We start from the raw sequence: 21,290 nt of genomic DNA on the forward strand, positions 1-21,290 counted from the left end.
CCTACCATACGCGTGTCTGTGTGTGTGTGTGGGGGGGGGGGTGCTGGCCTCCGATTCCCGGTTGGCAGGCCGCCTGGGCCTCGGCACCCCAAGATACCGCAAGGTACCGCAAGGTACCTTTGAGGACCTTTGAGGACCCGGGGCTCCATTTTCAACCCTAAGTGAAGGCGGCCGGGACTGACCCGGTCCCTCCGTCCGGCCATCCCTTGGCGTGAATGGACTCTCCTGAGATGCGCAGGGCGGGCGCCTGCGCCGGGTGATGCCATCCGGAAAGAGGGGGCGGGAAAAAGAGAGGTGTCACGTGCGTAAGCGCTTACGGTCCATCCCAAAGGTGCTGCAGCCTCGCTTCGGCGCCGGTTCTTCTGCCTTTTGCCATCTCCTTGCCCCGGGCACGGGTGTCGTCTCCGGAGAGGCGGAGCTTGAAGATAGACACCCAGAGACAGAGATTTAAATTTCATTTCCACTTGGAAAGAGGGGAGCAGCAGCAGCCCCGGCCGAGAGCCAGAGACTCGCTTGTTCTGAGCTGACCTAAGCTAAGCCTGCCGGTTTCTTCTTCCTTTGCTGCTGCTGCTGCCGCCGCCGCCTGCTGCTGCTCCGACTGCTGCAAAGTCCCCCGCCCGCTTTCCTGCCTGCCTGCCTGCCAGCTGGCCAACCATGGGTCACTCCGGAGAGCCGGGCCTCATAGCCAACGTGGTGAACGACACCTTGGAGTTCTACCGCTGGTCCTGGACCATCCGAGGTAAAAACGAGCGCCAAGCCTTTTCTTTCTTTCTTTCTTTCTTTCTTTCTTTCTTTCTTTCTTTCTTTCTTTCTTTCTTTCTTTCTTTCTTTCTTTCTTTCTTTCTTTCTTTCTTTCTTTCTTTCTTTCTTTCTTTGTTAAGTCTCTCCTCAGCCTCCTCCCGATGCGCTGGCACTTGGCCTGCTTTCCCGTTAGCGCTCCTGGCTGTGCAGCATCTGCCTTGTCTCTTCTCCACCTCCGGCGACCGATTCCTCCGGCCCGGCTTGCTGCCGCCGTCTCTGTCTTCCTCATCACTTTCCCAGCCAGGTTCACAAGGGGGGACTTCCACCCCCACCCACGCCCCATCTCCCCAAATGCCTCCTTGGCTCGTCACTGTCACACAACGGTCAAAATGGCTCCGTCTCTCTCTCTCTCTCTCTCTTATCTTGTCTAAAGCCAGTGGCTGCCTGACAGAAGGCGGCAAACTCAAACGGAATCTTTTTACTAGACATTGGGGGCTTTTTCCTCATCCCCACATTTTGGGGTGGGTGGGTAGGGGAGCCTTAAGTCATAAGTAAAGAAGAAACAGCTGTACCATTTCAGTCTGTGGCCAGGGATGCTGTTCCGTTTCCTTTTTTAAAATTTCTGTATTAGCCTTCTAATGAGAGTAGATAGTGGAAGCTTACCAAGCATTTAGAATGACTTCTAAATCCTTTCTCTGAAAACTGGTACCAAATCAAAGCCAGGTTAGCCCAGGACTGGCAGTGGTTTCTGCAGACCTATTCTAAAACACTGACCTCTTTAACTGTGAGCATGCCAAGGAAAAAGAACTGCTGCCTACAAGCTGCTCTATATTAAAAAAAAATATGTTTGGAAAGTGCTTACTCTGAAGTATGCTTACCATAACTCCACCAGCCATAAATCTCATGTCTATGGAGATGCCACTACCTATGCTGATTGGGAATGACTGAAAAAGGATAGTCAGTACATCTGAAAACTAGTGGCCAATGCAAATTGAGGAAAATGAGACTAAAAGGATGATCCAGTGGCATCCTTTGGACTGTAAAAGGAATGTACCGTTAATAAATCTTTAGGGATTTTCTTCTTTCTTTCTTTCTCCCTCCTCTCCCCCTTCTTTTTTGTCTTTCTGTCTGTTTGCCTTTTTTATGGAAGTCAGATCATTCCTGATACTATATTCCAAGTTTCTTGGTGTAGTTCGTTAAGTCTAATCCCAAACTGACAGTTTATTTATAAAAGGGAATGAAAAGTATAAAAAGTAGCTAATAGGTTTATCTCAAATGTGTCTAATGATACAGAAGGGTATCATTTAGCGTTGGCATGGCAGGTGCAAGAAGACAGTAGAGCAAGATGATCACATTGCTTGTTTATTCTGAAGAATAACTTTTTGTTCAGTGGGCTTTAACCCCAGATAAATTACCTGAAGTTGCAGCCTTAGATTGCTTCTTGTCTTATGCATCAGCAAATAGCTTTGTTCTGCATGCATGATAAATGAAATAATACATGGATAACCGGATGTTTGACTTTTTCATGCTTATGACTGCAGATGGTATACATACATATTCTTCAGGAGCCAGGATTGCATTTTATATTCAAGTGGCCAATACTGGTTTTAAATGCTAGGATGATTCTGCAACATACTGTTGGGTTTCGCTATAGGGAAGAATAAAATTCATACTGTGTGGGTTATAAATTTTGAAAATTCATAAGTAAATGCTGGCACTTATTAGACAATGCCATTCTCACTTCAGAAATTTTGTTTTGTGTACCATCTGCCTAATTATTCTCTATTATCTTTTGTTTTTAGCCATACTTCAGATAATATTCATCCAACATCAACACTAATCCAAAACTTTAAACACTGAATGGAATAGTGATGTGTTTACATAAATCTTTCTTGTACTTTTTACACATTCTTATTACAAAGCACAGTTATGTTAGTTATTAACAAATACATTGTTAATAGTATGGAATTATCAACTTTTTAAATAACTGCTTTAACTCGTGATTGTTACTTTGTACTCCATACTAGATTGCCAGAATTTAACTGAATTATAACAATTTTAAACTCAATTTTAAACTTTCTAGCAGTGGACTTCTGTAGAAAACACTTTATTACTTCCTTCTCTTTAGAAAGCCTATCTGTCATCTGGATAATGTAGAAAAAGTTGCCTAACATCTCATGCTGAGCAGACTAATTTGTACTACATTAAGTAGTAAGGCAACATCTGAGACTGGTATATGTATATCTGGCATGATCTGATGTTCCCAAATAACATTATTTTTAGTTACAATAGTTAAAACAATTTTTTCAGTGTATTGGTTATCTTGAAGCTCTTGAAATGAGGTGGAGAAATTCAGATAGAGAAAAGCATAGAAATTCCATTGTATTCCTAGGCAGAGGAGTGGGCTGGATCTAGCAAAAACTTATTGCAGAAATAAACTTTTTTTTCATCTATGGAAGATTTTTGATCCAAGAAAACATTTTCACTGCTTCACAGTGGGCAAGAAATCATACTCATTCAGCTACTCCTTCCCTTTGCAATCCTCTGAAAGCCTGCTCCAGAGAATTGGAGAGCTTCCAGAAAATAAAGGAAATGGTGGTATGGTTGCAGAAAGTAAGATATTTAAGAAAAATCTTTCCTTCCATTCTGAAGGTGGAAGCATGCAGAGCAGGTCTAAAACTGAATACTGATAGAAAAAAAACTCTAGATTCATTATGAAGGAATTATATTAGTAATATGATTAGGTTCAGACCATTAGGGTATGTGTGTTTCTATAGTCATTAAGAGATGTGTGTGCATATGTAATATTCAAAACTACATTTATACTATTCAGAAGAGTTAGAAAACTATAATGGGAAGAGTTGTATGACTTCTGTTTATATCATTGACTCTTGAAATTAATGATATTAATTTGAAAAAACAAACAAACATGTTTCTGTGAATGACAGTAATAAAGTGATTGCTTCCTATGATTCTAAATAACAATGTTGGCTTTTATTAACTTTGCCGAGTCTCGTAATACTCTTTTAGACATTGTCATCAAATTTATTATTTACATAATTGTTAACAATCATTCCATTAATTATTCCTATTACCATTCCTATTACCAATTTTTAACAAGGGGCTTAGCAGAGAGGATAAGCCAAATAGATTTCTTAACTCTTCCCAGTGAGTTGATACCTAAAATATTTTTTTAATTTAGGATTTCATATTCTTAACTGCTATCCTTTGTTATCAATTTTACTTTGTTTAAATTTTCTTTTGGAAAAAGAGTAGATCAAATGCTTCTATTTCTTCTCTCCTCTAATCTAACCATGGATTTGCTCCTATAGTTATTTTTATTTATTGTGAGAAAGTTTAGAAAATTAAACTGAATTTGAATGAAGCTTCTGTTGGACAGATGGTAGTTTTGGTCCTTCAGACAGCTCTTTGGATTCCAACCTTCTACAATTGAAAAAAGAAACACAATTCATGTAATCTTCTGAAAACAAAATACCCAAAGTATTACTGGCCACAATAATGTGGCCTTTTGGAACCTGGCTATAGGATTCTCTAATAATACCAATGGTTGCTGCTGAATGAAAATGCTGTAGTACAGCAATAGGTGTACTGAATCAGTACACCTAATTGCTGTACCACAGCATTTTCAATCAACAACATCTTGAAATGATATCATGCTTTTCTGGCCTTGCCCAGCAACCCTATCATAAAGGCCTGGCCATGTTTGGTTGTTGCTCAACTCATGAAATATTTCATCACATTGCAAACATCCCTGCACAGCCACATTGCACAACAAATGAAGAAATTTTATTCTCACTAAGACACCTACACAGTTTCTCTACATTGTTTTCATCATTCTTATAGTTCGAAAATCAGATTCTCAAATTATTCCTTCCCAACTCTAATCAGATGCTGGAGGGCCAATTCATGCAATTGTGCTCTCACTAAGTTGTGGGGGTGAGATGATGGTGTAATAATTGGAAGTTAGTTACAAAGAATGTGTCATGGTTCTGTTTCCCCGCAATTTCAGCCTATCTTCCATGATTAGATTTTGGTCTAGGCTTAAAGTGGCATCTCAAGTAATTACTGTACTTCTTAACTTTTGTATGATGAATAGAAGGGATGAAAGTGAATCCAATACAAGAATTTTTTTCTTTTGACTCTAGTGTATAAGATCTGAATTTTACTTTTTGTCCAAATCTATAGATAGCTTATTTTTTATTTTTCAAATTTTATTTATTTATTTCCCAGTGTTTCTGTAAATGAAAAACTTGCAGGGTGCATATAATCAAAAAATATCAGACGGAAAATATTCAATAGTTTACAGATTATGTTAATAATGTAATCCTGTTGATTTGTAACATTATTGAAATGATACAACAGATTGGGTTTATTCCATGTATTTCAAAATCGCCTCCAAAACAGACTTTTGAAAAACATAGGTCATCTATGTTTAAAACTGGTACAACCTAATATATAAAAACATTTAAGAGTTTTTTATAAGATCCCTTTCAGTACTGTTAAGACAGATAACCAAAATTCTGAGCAATATCAAAAGTCATTTCGAAATTAGCTTCAAGAATGAATAAGTAAGGTATAGGCAACAATACAAGTCAAAATGATTTTTCCAAAAAAAAATTACAATAAAAAATGAAGCTGTGTCCTGCAAGAAAAATGACATTCATGGTGAATGTCATCCATTAATTGCTTCATTATTAATATCAAAGTAACCTGTTTTCTATTTTAAAAATCATAAAGATTCTAAATGTAGGTACTAATCACAATTAGAGAGAATGTGGTCAGCCCATCAGAGTAGAAACCAGGAGACTGTGAGTTCTAATCCTGCCTTAGGCATGAAAGCTGGCTGGGTGACCTTGAACTTGTCTCTCTCTCTCTCTCTCTCTTTCCTCTCAGCACTTCACAGGGTTGTTATTGTGGGCAAAATAGGAGGAGAAAGAAATATTAGACATGTGTACCACCTTGTGTTGTTTATAAAAATAATAAAGGCAGGATGTAAATAAAATAAATAAACAGCAAATAAAATGTCAGTGAGGACCATTAGACTGATGTTATACAGGACATAAATATTCAAACTATTCTCCATGAGATAATTCCACACTAAGGATATTTTGCCCCAAAATATTCCAGAACCCTTCTCTTATTAACCTCTAGGCATGGATTAAAGTTACAGAGTTCTAATTTAAGAGTTAATGTGGTACTCCAGCTGCAGAACCTTTACCATTCATTTCAATCAAAGCACTCAAAACACACAAGCATTTGTTTGTACACATCACTTTCCCTTTCTCTGCATTAAAATGAAAAGAATGCCACATATGAAAAAAATGTATATATTATACTTGACATGATGACAGTGAGACTTCTAGACAGTTTTTACTGCTATGGAGAAATAAGGCGTGGGGATCAAAGCTTGGGGACCATAAACAATACCTGAAGCATTTGTGTACACACATTTTGTGTGCAGCTGCTTTACTCATTGGGTTCAATCATTTGCATTTTGCAAAGAATCTTATAATTGTTCTGGGAACGGATGCCCATTTTTCCCCCCAGACGAAAACAAGAATAGCATTAATGGCACTGTCTAAGTGCTAGATTAACTAGTATTGATGTGCAGACTTACCCTCCATCTCTTTTTTTCAGTACTCTTCAGAGTTAATAGTGAGTTATCTATATTTTTTAATCGAAGAGGTTAAACCATACTTTGTGGTGACAGATACGCCTTTGTTCTTGATTTTGTTTTGAAGGAGTCATTATGAATGAAACTTTTTCTTCAGGGAAATGCATGTTTGAGGCTAATTTGTGCAAAATATTATCGTGGCCCTTTTGTAAAATATAATATTTTATTCATTTATTTAATGTACTTATAACATTACTCCATGAAAACATTTTAAAATGTGCATATGTTAATTATTTATTTTTGCTAATTTTTCAGGATTGTCTCATTTTAAATATTTAATTTAAAATTGTTCACTGCAACAACAATATACTCTTAAGTTAATTTAAATTCACTTCTAAGTTTCCAGTGACAGGAAAAACAAAGTAAAATACAGTAATGTTTCTCTGAAAATGTCTGTGGAGATTCTCAGTCATCCAGGTCATGGTTGTCCCAAAGGTCCTTTGTTAAGAGGTGACCAGTCGCCTCTTGAAAAAGAGTTTCTCTAAAAAGCTTGATGCTTTTGTGTCTCAGAGGTACTTTTTCAAAAGGCGACTGGGAATCTCCATAAACTTTGATACTTTTGTGCCCACCAACATCAAGCATGCAAAATAACTTATCATACTACTGATTTCTGACCATGGTTTTATATATGCACATTATACCTATAACCACATGTACTTGGCCATGAGTCATATGATAATGATGCTTCTGAGACAATTCTAAGATTGTCTTTTCTGTTCTGTGCTGAAATAATTTGTTCTTATTGTCTTTGAGTTAGGGTAGAAGTTTGGACCTTCATTTAATTTGCAATTCTGCTCAACAGCTCAGACCATTCAGCGATAACATGCAATAGCAACACTTTACATAAGGAGCCTAGTCTGGTCTAGAGAAACTATTTCCAATGAGAGAAAGAAAGCACAATCAGGGTCTCTTTATTGCCACTGACAGCAGTTGAGAGAACTTGAAAATCTTGGGAATAGATTCCATCATTATAAATATTGAACAAAATGCATGCCTTGGGAAACTGGGAGTTAGTATCATGCCACCATGAATTATTTCTTAGAAAAATGGTACACAGCTGGTTTCTTAGCTTTTGTGAATATGCTAAAAATTGCACTAAGTGGGGCTAGTGCAAATGCTAAACTTAATTTGATTGGCATGCAATTAATTGAATATTATTGAATTGAATTGAATTGCAATCAATAAATGCAGTTAATATAATTGGCCCACAGTATTTAATGATTTTTGCTTTGTCCCAGTAAAAATTACTTTTCAATAGTGTACCCTGAAAGGGCTCTGTGAGGATCTATGCAAACATTGGCAACCTTTACATCCCTGTTATGAAATGGTCCTATACATGTTTTCTCAGGAGTAGTTCCCGTTATATTTACTGGGACTTCTTCTGAACTAATGTGGAACATAATTTGCTAATTGTTATCTAGGTACTCAAATGTTTTTCAGTTTCTCCAGAAGTCTTTTTATTAGTGTACCAGATTAGTCCGTTGAAATGTAGAGAATTCAAATGAAATGTTATGATTTTAAAATATTGCTTGATTCCTATGATAACAAAAGAGTGCCCCCTTTCTTAAAAAGTTGGAAAGGAGAAGAGTAAGTTCAAGGCTTACATTGACTCTACAATGTCAATCCATTTTCAAATTCCGAAGCAAGGACCAAAGATAGAAAATAAAAACTAAACAATATAAATACACAAATAATAAAAGATAAAAAAATTTAAAGCTTACATTGTTGTGTTCACATCATTCTTCTAACATCAACTTTATTTTAACACAATGAACTGGTTTGGTCATGCAAGACTTGTGCAGACATGACAGAATCCAGTAGCAATCACAATCGCACTTAGACTTATATATCCCTCCATAGTGCTTTATAACACTCACTTACAATGTCAGCATATTGCTCCCAACAATCTGGGTCCTCATTTTACTGACCTTGGAAGGCGTCAACTTTGAGCCAGTCAGGATCAAACTCCATGCTGTGGGCAGAATTAGCTTGCAATTCTTGCAGAACCCAGTCCTCATCTCAGAGTGTTGAAGAGTTTCATGTGGTCCATGACTGTGGGTTGCCCACCCATTTAAAAATTATGGCTGCAGGGGTACAATATAAAGTCTCCATATTCCAGAGGTGGTATTCAGCAGGTTCTGACCAGTTCTAGAGAACCGGTAGCGGAAATTTTGAGTAATTCAGAGAACTGGCAAATACCACCTCTGACTGGAGATTTTACAGTATCCTTCCCTTGCCACGCTCACCAAGCCACGCCCACAGAACTGGTGGTAAAAAAAGTTGAATCCCACCACTGCCATATTCCCTTTGCCACCTAACTATAATTAGCTTGTAACATACATTCATAAAACATAAAGCCAGAATTTGTTTAATATTAATAAGGAAGCTTGGGACAAGACGGTGAGGCAAAAATTAGTATTTGATAACTCAACTTTGTTTTCTTGCTACTCCAACAACTTGGCTTCCAATTTTCGATTCATTAGATAGATAACGTGAAATACCATCTGATAAATGAACAAATCACACCTAACATCTTCCTCATTCTTTCAATGAAGATAACATCTATATTCAGCAATATGACACAAACTGCTGGACTAGATAAAAGAAATGATTGACATATGAATGAATTATTTATACTGACTAAGCAATATATAATACCTATATGTGGTACACTTTAATTATAGTATAAGGTTCCTGAAGTATTATTAAAACCAGTCATAGACATGGGTTTTTATAGCAAAATATGTTAGTTAGAAGCAAACCATACCTCTTGATTTTTTTTAATCTAAAAGTTAATTGTATTAAAGCTGCTCCAAATTTTTGTAGAATTTCTTTTTTAAACCAGACTCTTCTGACATGCAAGCTTGCTCTGCATAGGTTTTTCTTCACTATGCCATGTTTATTTGTGGGTGATGGGATTTAAACATCAAATGTTTAAGAACAAGCTGCAGCAAACCTCAGGCTCCTGAACATACTTCATTATCAATCATATGCACAAAAAAGAATGTGAATATATGTGTTTGATGACTAGAAGCAAGCTAATTTCATTATAACAATCGGTTTATTTTTACTATTATTACCATATTGAATGGTCACCACAGTTTTGCATTGAGATAATTCACGAAGTGTAGGTTATCAAAAATGGAACCAAAGCTTCCAATTTTTTCTTTGAGGCCAAGCTGGAACTGAGAATGTGTTCATATACACATAGGGCTAGATCTATTCACCATTGCCTTGTGTTACATTGGAATGAAATTTCCAGCAAGAAGATTGAGTTCACATGCTCACTACTTTCTTATTTTTGGTTTAGCATATTATGTAAACTAAGCTGGTCTGGGGAGAATATATACATGTATGCATACTTACAGGATAATTCTGTATTCATCCAATAAAATGGTATTAATAATTAATAAATAAATAATTATTAATAATTCAGAATTTATTTTCAGCAAATATGCATTGGAACAAAGATGCAAAGCTATAGGAATATAGCTTTCCTATAAAAGCTATACATGCCTATTTTAATGGTTCAGCATGTTTGATGCTGGAATTTCTCAGCAGTAAAAACTGGGATACATCTATAGAGGGTTCCACATAAAACAACCTATCTGGATTTCATTCAGGATTCCAAGCAAATCATGGAGGCAGATACAGTACTGATCAGTTAGATAGATATCATTAACATCAGGACCTAGGCAGGTCCCTTTTGATTCTTTTAGACCTCTTCATGGTGTTTGATACCATCAATCATGGAATCCTCTGGCCTCTTTTAAGGATTGGGAGAGGGACATTTGTTTTCATTTGCTATTTAAATAGGAAGCCCAGTGGCCAGGAGGCACCTTCGTCCAACTTTGACTGCTGCTCCAGGTATAGTCGTACTTGGATTAGAATGTCCCAGAGACAGGTAAGTAGATAGGCCTCACAGTAAAGTGATCCCACTGCTATATGAGCAGACAATTCTGGCCTGTGGTGCTGGGAGAAGTCTCATGTCCTTGGTTACTCCACTATGATGTCCTTTAGGGCTCAGAGCTGTCTTCTATGCCATTTAACATCTACATGAAACCAATAGTAGAGAATGATCTGTCAGGGTAAAGTGTCATCAATATACTAATGGCATCCACCAGTAGATTTCCCTCTGGGCCGAGCTAGAAATGCTAGGGAAGTCCTGAACCAGTTCCTGGAAGCTGTGAGGAACTGGATATAGCAAAACAGCTTAAATTAACTCTTTCAATTATGAACTGGCTGTTCGTCAACAGATGAACAACGGAACAATAGAGGAACCTACTATTCATCAATAAATAAAGTGGCACTCCAACAGCTCTGATTATCCTAACAACACTAGTTACTCTGGATCGATATAGAAAATATGGACTTTCTCTTGTAGGTGTATATCTGTTCCTATGCATATTTGCTGAAATAGTAAGTATGGTATGAGATGTTGTGTCTGGAACATTCAAATCCAAGTAGGATCTTAAAGGGAATAACAATCAAAGTTGGGCAAAGGTCCCCCTAGTCATAGCTTGAGCTTCCTATTTAAATAGCACATGAAAGCTTATTCAATCTTAATCACTTTTCATCTGGATTATTGCAACATGCTCTGTGTGGGGCTGCCATCGGAGATAATTTAGAAGCTGTAGCTGGTATAAAACACAAGGCTATAATCAGTCCCACCAGTGCAGAAATCCTATTTTAAAACCATTGCCTGGGGTACTAGTAGAATTCCAGGCCTAATTAAAAATACTAGTTATTCATCTTAATGCCACAAACAATATCAAATTAACTGGGCAGTATCTTGCCATAAAAGAACCTGCCTCAGTATCTTCAATATAACTTGCTGAGAGACCTCCTATTACTGAGGTATATAGAGTGTAGACTTGGTAGCTCCTTTTTTCTGAGGTACCATAGGGTGTAGACACAGTAGCAGACCTCCTCTGCAGTAGCTGCTTATAAAATAAAATAAGTAATAAAATATTGATTAGAGAACAGCTGTGTCAAGATAAAATTACATCACAGGTATTTATTGGCATGAGTGCTAAACTTACTGGTTTCTTTAGAAACAAAATGGAGGGGCAACCACATAAATGTTTATCATTAAGATTTTTTTTTCTGCAATGAGCTATTTAGGTTATAATAATCATGTAATATTTATTGTGAAGATTTATTACTGCTACTGCAGTAATAGGCCCAATTGTTCAGAAGTGTAAAAATATGTTCTTATAAATTCATGTAAAATTATTTAGGGTACTAGTTGAAATTTGTAAAACGTTGTGTTAAAGTTAACAGCAAATATTCATTTCTGCCTGTGAAATGAATGCAATACTATCACAAATCATCTGGATATAATTTTTTTATTACAAATTTCCAGTGGAATTACAAAATTCATGGAAAGAATTGGAAAATATGTAAGAAGAATTTGTGTAGTAATGTTATAAAATGTTTTAAAATATTCCATCTCAGGAAACTTCTGCATTGACCCATAATATCTGCTCAGAGGAACTCAACAATTAAAAAAAAGCAATTCCTACGAAAAACAAACTCTACATATAGAGATGTATTTGCAGTAAATCTTTCCCTCTTAGTGATTCAACTGCAGACATGAGAAGAGGTCATGCTGATTGAATAAAAAGGTGTGCTAGATTGGCCTTTGTGCTAAAATTAGCAGCCATAGCTATTAATACTTGGTAAAGCTTCACATGTGAATTAGCAAGTAGAAGTTTATGGTTAGGAATTTATTTACTTCAATTTAAAATTGAACCAACAAACACTAATTTAACATTTGCCAAATGCATTTTTTAAAATATTCACTTTTGAGTGATATGGAAGTAAGAGTTTTAAAAAATATGCCTGGTGCAATTTCCAGCTCTAATACAGGCAACATTTGAATCCAGCATTTATTTTATTAACTTGTTTATTTAACTTATAGACTATCTCAATTGTTGAAATAATTCTCAGTTTTAGCTAGGAAAACTATGCTTAAATTTCTCCAAACTAGTAAAAATTTAAATGCTCAGCTTAAGGTTTTTATTTCTTTTGTTTGGCTCATTGTACTGCTTCCAAACACTACCACCACCAAACCAAACACTACCAGCCAAACCAAATTGTTTAGTATTCTGCCCTTTTTTTAAATGGATGAAAGGGAAAAGGGTGGAAAAATACAGGACGATTACAATTGAGAAGACCTCCATCAGTTTTATTAGTTTTATTTTTTCATTTATCTCAAAGAGGTCAGCTGGATTTTGGAATAACTTAACAAATTGATTATAAACAAAGAGTGAATTATAAAATATAGATTCAATGTTAGAGACAACTAAATTTATTATTACTGCATTATACAATCTTAGGGGGCACTCATATTTCTGGTGTTATATACTGTAAATACAAAAAACTGTTCTGCCCAATGTAATAAGTTGAAATTGCTTAAGAAAGAGTGAAATCCGCTGACTAGAATAGGAGCTTTCCATGGGACAATATTTAATCTCATCCTGTTTGTGTGATCTGAAACACTGCTTATCATGGTAAGCGATCTGAACACAGTGGATTGCTTCAAACAAAAGAATAATTTCAATATACCTGAAGAAGATATTTATCATAAAGAAAGTAATACTTAGAAAATTAAAAGTAATTCAGGGAATACATTTTCTGTATGTTTCATTTTATTTTATAAAAAGATAACAAAAATGCAAAAGATAAACAATTACAGTAACTATGAGGTACAGTATGTTCAGTGGAATGCTTCACCTGGAATTTACTGTTGAGAAATAGTTATGGAAAACCATTGGGAAGTAAATTAAGACAAACCAGGTAAAGAATGTTACATGATTCATGTCCAAACTTCTAGCCCTACTTAGATATTTGAACTACAATCAGGCCAGGTAAAAGCTTGGAAGTGATAAGGGTTTGGCTAGCATGTGGAAGCTGTGGTATAAAGACCAAATATGATGAAGCCTTTTAGACTAACCACCACCAAGTCAGAAATGAGGTATAGTCATTTTGAGAAAGTCAGTCTTTCCATCCCATAGTCTTCCGAATCCAGTTTAAAAGATCCCAAGCAGTTTTATCTACTCAAACTAAGGAGTGCTACAACAAAAGTGTGTTTATAATTTGCAAATTTATACAATTTGACAGAAACACCAATCAATTCTAGCCAACTGTTGAGCAGGCACAGTCCATCAGAGTTTGCTTGTCAATCATTAATTCACCTTCTAAGTTAATGAGGTGCTAATCCTTAAACACTCATTCCTTCCCTGTTTTCATATTTGCTTGGTTTTGTAAATTTGTAAATTTTTGTTTGGTTTTGTAAATTTTCTTTATCATGTGGGTGATCATATTATGTTCTGCTCAATAACTCTTGGGGATAAAAACATATACAAACAATATATACATGAGCTTTTTAAAAAAGCTCTTTCATCCACCACTTAGTGGACCCTACAGCAAATAAATAATTAGTCTTTTCCAATAGTTTTCCCTGTGCTCCCTATGACAGCAGACCTCTGCTGTCTTCAAAATTCCTAATGATGACCTTCCAGTAACTCTGCATTTTGGTTCTTTTCCCCAAATATGGCACATATTGTTATGATGGGGTGCCAGGAGAGAAATTGAGTCAAGTACCTTTCCAATGAGAGCAGAGATAATCCTTTGAAGCACATGGAGGAAGACCACTCTTTTAGAAATGCTACTGGTTGACTTGAAATAGCATTTCAACATCCATGGAGATGATACCATTTTTGTGGGGACAAAATTACTTTCTACTTATCTTTCCCCAATATTATTTTGACTAGTTTGAGATTCTGCTTGGTTTATAAAGAGACGAGTTACCATAGGGGTCCATGGCTCTTTTTGCTTCTGTTCTTCTGTAAGTTTTTGTAAACATGTTTTATATTCAGAAATTTATTCAGCAAGTGAACCTAATGATCCTCATTTTCTCATGATTACTCTTGCCCACAAAATCAGTTTTAATTATATATATTATCAATATTTTATTTATTGTATTTAGTGTTATTATTTAGTGTTAAAATAATTTTAGCATATACAATTAAGCATGCTAGATTTTTTTAAAAAAATCTAGTTTAAAGACATTCTAAAATATTAATATTTAAAAATTTATTTCCAACATAATATTTCATAAATGTTTTAAGCATAATATTTGTTGATTGGTGCTTTATCCTTAGGCAATCATACAAAATATTCCTTGGCACATATTCAGTATCACATCTTTTAAAAGAAGATAGTCTTTTCACAATGTTGATATATCATATCAAAAGAGAAAATGCTTTTGAAAAATGGCTTTTCATACAAGCTGCAACTATTTGACACTCACTCACATGAGATACAATAGAAACACTCTTTAGACGTAATTCATAACTCATCATCCAAGCAGCAGTGAGAGGCATCTTTCTTTTACATATCATGCTGATACATCAATTAAGAAACAAGCATCCCCCTGTCCTCTTTGTGACTGCAGAAGCTACTGGACTTGTGTTTGCATGTGCACTGGTTTCTACTGGGAGCCAAACTCTGGTGGCAATTTAGAATAGAAGCTATACATTCATACATACATACCTGCATTTGAATTATAAGAAGTAGATGCCATCTATTTTCCATCTGTTGGAAAATAGTGTAAACTGTTATCAGCTATTTCACAGTTTTACCCCTCAAATTAAACCAAATGGATTGGGGTTCCCTCCTGCGTTGTTGCTTTGTTACATCTTACAGGCCTATTTACTTATTGCATTGAGGGGATTCAAGATTCTAGTCCATCCTGAGTTCTACACGTAGTCTTTGACTTATCGCCACTTCAGTGTCATGTGATTGTGTGTTATGGTAGTTTTGCCAAAAACTGGCACTTACTTCCGTTGGTTTCCTTAATGACCACTACATTTGCTTAACAATGTTTACAAAAAAACACAAAATCAGGTCAGTCACATGACTAACCCATTTTACAACCATAATGACATATGAGACAGTAATGGTCAGGCTCTACTACAATCCTATGTCAAGGATAACATATATGACAGGTTATGTGATACCCTGCTGATTTTTGTCCCTAAAAATAGGAAAAATTAGCACAGGAATATAGTAAGGAAAATTATGGGAAAAATATAACTGCAGGAAACCAGAACAATGACAAAAATTTGATATATACCTGGGGAAAAGTTCTATCAGAAGATGTAACAAAAGAGTCCATGCTAATTGTATTTTAATACCTCTTATATTTAAAAGTATTTATAGTTAAGATTTATAGTTTTTTAAAAAAAAAATATGAACAGAGCAACTCTGCTATGTTACATTAAAATAGGTATGCTAAATATAAGAAAGTTTTCCTTGAAACTAAATGACAAAGATACTAAAATAGACAGTAATGTAGCTGCTTCTTTGAACCCATTGAAATCTGTTTGAAAGAAATAACAGCAAACACAGAGAAATGCAGTGTTGACATGTTGGGTTGAGTAACTCTGTGTCTGTCAGCTAATGCTGAAGAAAACTCCTGATTGGTTTAGTAGTTCCAGCATAGTCCCTAGAAATTGTAATGACTATTGCATTTCAACAATGAAGAGGAGACCTGCTTGGAAAGACTAAGATAAATTGATGTACTTAGAGGAGTTCTTTACTTCCAGCAAATAAGGCTCATTATTCATTCATTTATCATATTTATATAGGCCCCCATCTCACAAAATGTGACTTTATTCCTATATTCATGTCCTTGGAATAAGTACTGAGCTTGGCATTTATTCTTTGGTAAATATTTATATAATTAAGCTTTACGTTCCAAAGTGAATAGGATATTGAACTCTCATTTTTTTCTCTAACAAGTTCAATTCAACTTTATAAGCTGCTTTGTTTGCCCAATAGAAAAGTAGAGTGCAAATATATCCGCTGCATTATAAGAGTTCTCTAGGTCAAAATCATGTTTTGACTAGTCTGTTTACTGAGTGATGATCGTCTGATCATCACCCAGTAAACAGACTAGTCAAAACATGATTTATCATCATCAAAACATGATTTATCATCATCTGTGACAGCAAAGAAAGTCACAAAATGAATGCAATTAAATACCAGTACTTGATTTTTTTTATCAATTATTGTGAACACAGAATAATCGATTACAATGTACATTTTCTTTCCCTTTGTAGTTGAGACATTGATAACTTAAATCATGTTCCCATTTTGCCTTTAGTATATTGTGTCCCCACCTTACATAGCTTTGGATGGATCTGTGTAGCTTTTAGGTGCTCAAAATCTGTCAAATCCCTGTGGACAGAATATTCCTTCCTTATGTAATGCTGGGCCGGCAGCAGCAGTTGATAATTGCTTAACATAATTCCTTGGACTTGACCTCTTCTGTTCAAGGGAAGAAAAACAGCCTGTGCAAATTATATCCATCAATTTCCTTTTTACTTCAGCCAAGCTGTCGTTTTTTTTTTTTGTTGTTGTTTTTCACCTCTGCTGCCACCCCAAAAGAAGGAATATTTAATATTGTGTTAGGGAAGAAAGGAAGCAAGCAGTTTCTTCTGTAGTTTCTGAAAATTATCAAGTGACAAGCTTATATTTAGACAGATCGATCCTATGGAGATCGGAAGGGGGAGAAAGTTGTGATGAAAAAACTGCCAGACTTATTTCAGATAAAATGAAAGGAGGCAAATAATTCTTTTTATGTTTCATTGCCAGTTGTTGTTGTTACTACTGTCTTTGTTTCCTATTATTTTAATAGGTCCAAAATTTTACATACAGTACCAAATATAGAGCAGATATATATTTCCAACATGCCCCATTTCTCCCATTATCTTTGGAGCCTGGGAATAGTTATGGCAGAGACAACTGTTGCTGTAACAAAGGAGCCTGCAGACTTTAGCTAATTCTGGAACTGAGTACATCACACCAAATGCTTCACGGGACTACAGATTGGCCTCCCCCAGCAATTTTCCCAATGAATCTATCCCACTGAATGTGTATGTCAATTATAAAGAAATTTCGTTTATTTAATTCATACATATTTATATTCCTTCGTGTATATTTACATACCTCTTCCTCAGCAGCTCCTTTTAGATATCATCAGGTATATCAGGATAGATATGTAGTCAGCTGAACAAAATTAGCTTTAGAAAGGTCCCTTTTGCAGCTGAAAGAAAGAAGCATATATCTTACATTTTCCAAAGAATCAACCAAAGCTGTATGTAACAGTTGTACATTTCTATGCAGACTTCAGCTCAGTTTATAGAAGTAGCTTTAATCAAACCTAATATGCGTAATCCTAAATTGTCACTTGAAAAATCAATATTCAAGTAAGGATTTTTTTCTGTTAAAAGGCTTATCTAAAAAAAAGTCCCAGCTGCATAGGGGAATCAAAAAAAGTTGCAACTTTCTCCCATTCCTTTTTAATCTATCAATGGGTGACATCATCTGAGAAATTGAGGGTGGGAAAGGAAGGGAAAAGACAGAAATAATATTAGAAAACAGAGGAGGCACTATCTATGGAATGACAACTCAGCCCAAGGGAAGAAATGTTTCAAAAAAATCAGAGACTCCACCTTAATTAATGCACTATAAATTAGGCTGGGAAATTCTATTACAGTTTCCAGGATTATGCATTGACTCCAAATTAACAATCCTTGTTTTCATGGTTCCTTGATCTTGCCCAGCTGCATGGAATTTGACAGCAATTTCTGTTTGAGAGGTGACTACAGCATTTCCTTCCAGCAACATTTGTTGAGTGAAATCTATCCTTTCTTCTTTCTCAAATATAATAATTTTGATTTCTTGTATCCCAACTACATTGTGTGAACTGTTATCAGTCTTACCAAATTTCCACCCTCTCCCAGAACCCACTTAGAATAATCAAAGCATGTGAAGATTATTAGCAAGGTAACCCTACTATTACAGGCACCCAGGTTACAGCATTATTGAGTCCCAATCTTCACGGTTTGTGTTAATGGTGTGCTATTGATGTCTCTCCCTTTCTATTAGGATTATATATATATATTAATGACTTAACTTTTTCTTCCTGGATACTCCCTGAATTTGTATCCCTCCTGCTACAGTTAATTTCAAATATGCGTCAAAGCCCTCTTTAAGCAAGTCTAATGGAATATTCAAGAATAACTATTCTTCCAAGCATTTTCCTGCTCTGCCAATTGATAATTATGATCCATTCATTCATGTCTGAAGATTCTGTGAGTCAGGTCTCTCTACATCTTCTGATCTTGCACTACTTCTTTGAGTTGCTTTATGCTCAGACTGGTGTCAGCTTTGATGGGGCTCCACCAATCAACATGTAGTAATCTTCAGATAAAATTCTTCGGTATTATGTGCATGTATGTTTTATGAACTGATCTCTGTCCTTTGAACTTCTTGTGCTCTGTACTGACCGGTGGGACTTTTAAAAAGACAGTTGACAGTTCACTGATGCAAATGGTAACTCATGTTCAGGCTATGAATACCATGTCACTTGGTTTCACATAGTTGGAAGAAAAAAATATAGCTTAGCTCAAATGATATGTATTCTTAATGTGGTCTGTATATGTGATAGAAAAATAGAAGTTCTTTCCTCTTGCATCAGTTCAACAGAATATGACAGTTCTAATGTCAAAAGCAGAGTTAATACTCTAAAATGATCTGTATGTATAAATATTAATGCGTATAAGCCCAGCTCACATGGTTGCTCCTTGGATTAAATGTATGCATCAAAGCTTTTGTTCAAACATTGAAAAAAAGGACTGCCAATACAAGTCATAAAGCCACTTAAATATTTGTGGTACTCATTTTTAACATTTATAATGTAATCCAAAGCATATAACTCTTAGTTTGCAATTTTGTTTATATGACTTAGCATGGAATGGCAATATCAGTTTTCCAAAGCAATATTGTTTAGTTGCTAAAAACAAAAACCCATAGAGAGGCAGCCTGAATTTGCAGGAGTATCAAACTTATTTGGAAAAAAATAAATCCCCAGGGAGGAAGCACCTGGCCTACAGAATTATTGTCCCATCAAAAAAGGGGAGGAAACAGAAAACTAGGGGAAAGAGGGAAAATGCCACTGATTGGCTAAAATGATAACACTCTAGGCTCCCCATGTATGTGAATTTGATTTAAAACAGGATGCAAAAGCGTATTCTCAGACATATTTTTTCTGTTTTCCTTTCAGATAAACGTGTTGACAACTGGCCTATGATGCAATCTCCTTTTCCAACCTTGATAATAAGCACACTTTACCTCCTCGCTGTTTGGCTTGGGCCTAAATGGATGAAGACAAGGGAACCTTTCCAGTTTCGCTTTTTGTTGATTTTTTACAACTTTGGAATGGTCCTACTTAACTTCTATATTTTCAAAGAGGTATTTCTGCTTTCATGCTGAACATGGATAAGGACACACATTAGATAGGCCTGTAATGCGCAGACAGATATATAAATATAGCTACATGTATATATCCAGTCTTATACTTGTCTTCTCAGAAGGCAGTTCAGAGTACAATATGTCTAATTGCAAGGGAGTTCTATTTACGACTGTAGCCAGGTTTGCTATAGGTAGTCCTCGACTTACGACCTGTTGCTTAGTCACCATTCGAACTTCCAGTGGACATATCTAGGGGATACAGGCGGATTTCAAGTTCCGATGTACCCACCCCACACAATCATGTTACTGCACTTCAGGCAAATGGCTGTTAAGCCACATTTACAGTCACTTACAGCATCCCTCAGTCACATGACTGCATTTGTCAATGGTTTTGCTGAAAACCAGCATTTACTTCCATTTTTGGCAAAACCATGCCCATAGCAAACCTTTGGTTCTCGCTTAATGATTTCTGCAAAAAAATAAAATAAAATCACATCAGTCACATGCCTGACCCACTTTACAACAATTACGGTTGCGATGGGCATTACAGTCATAACTCAAGGAAACCTGTTCTTGTGACTCATTATTTCAGGTGAAATACAAATATTTGGCCAGCCTGATTTGCATTTAAAAGGTGGATGTTTCCGCATTTAGTTATCGATTTCATTGAAATTGTTGAGTGGAATGCAGGAGTGAGTGGAATTCATTGAAATTGTTGAGTGGAATGCAGACTCAAAGTTTGTGAACTGACTTCTTACTGCAGAGGACAAGAAACAATATTAAATCCCTTCAATAACGCCCATTCGAAACTCAGGGACACGCATGAATTATTTAGCACCACAATTATGTTAAGTCATGACATGATTTGCTTGGTTTCAGCTTAGCATAGCTACATGAAATTTATGTAAACAATGATTTATGGTTTAGAATTATGTGAGAATTTATTTCCTAAGATTAATTTCAACAAAGCCTGGTTGAAAGTAACACAATATAGAGTGTAGTATCAGATGTGCAACAATATTCCAGCAGTATTTGGTATATTCTTATACCAAAGCACAGTATAAGCAGACAGGGCTTGCAACTGCATCTTGCAGAGTATGCAAAAGCATAACAAATTTGCCTTCACTAGTCACCAGACATCCTGAGCCATCTACCAGAAGAGCAAGTAGCTATGGCTGTCTCAGCACTCCATCTTCTACCAGCTGAGCAGGCAAATCTAGGGCTGCTCTTAGTCTTCAGCATTAAAAAAAATCTTGCCCGACTCTTGAAAGAAACATTAGATAATTAAATGTTTAGATAATTAGATGTTTATCTTGGTGTTTTTTAAAGGATGTGATAAACAATCATTTTGGAATGTTAGCATCAATTTAAGTGAAAATTTTTTTTGTCTGTCTTCTTTTCTTCCCCCCCCCCCCCACTAAGATTCCTGAAACATTTTTATTTGTTCAAAACATTTTATGTGGTGGCGATAAAAGGGACCATATGAACTGCATTTAGGACCAGACCCATGAGATGCCCCCCCACATGT

General features: G+C 35.9%; 1 protein-coding gene across 1 annotated transcript in view; it reads left to right on the forward strand.

The window, feature by feature from the left end:
* Nucleotides 1–291: 291 nt before the first annotated feature.
* The window catches only part of ELOVL4 (ELOVL fatty acid elongase 4), a 44,323-nt gene continuing 23,324 nt past the window's right edge, over nucleotides 292–21,290 (forward strand). Inside the window, exons 1-2 of the mRNA XM_026665174.2 lie at nucleotides 292–739; nucleotides 19,575–19,762. Of these exons, the coding sequence (XP_026520959.1) occupies nucleotides 655–739; nucleotides 19,575–19,762 (273 nt within the window). The 5' untranslated portion in view covers nucleotides 292–654. The remainder of the gene's footprint in view (nucleotides 740–19,574; nucleotides 19,763–21,290) is intronic.

Source organism: Notechis scutatus, chromosome 1, assembly GCF_049901735.1.
Source record: "Notechis scutatus isolate UNSWTSFEM ecotype Mainland chromosome 1, rNotScu1.2, whole genome shotgun sequence".
NCBI classification, from domain to species: Eukaryota; Metazoa; Chordata; class Lepidosauria; order Squamata; family Elapidae; genus Notechis; species Notechis scutatus.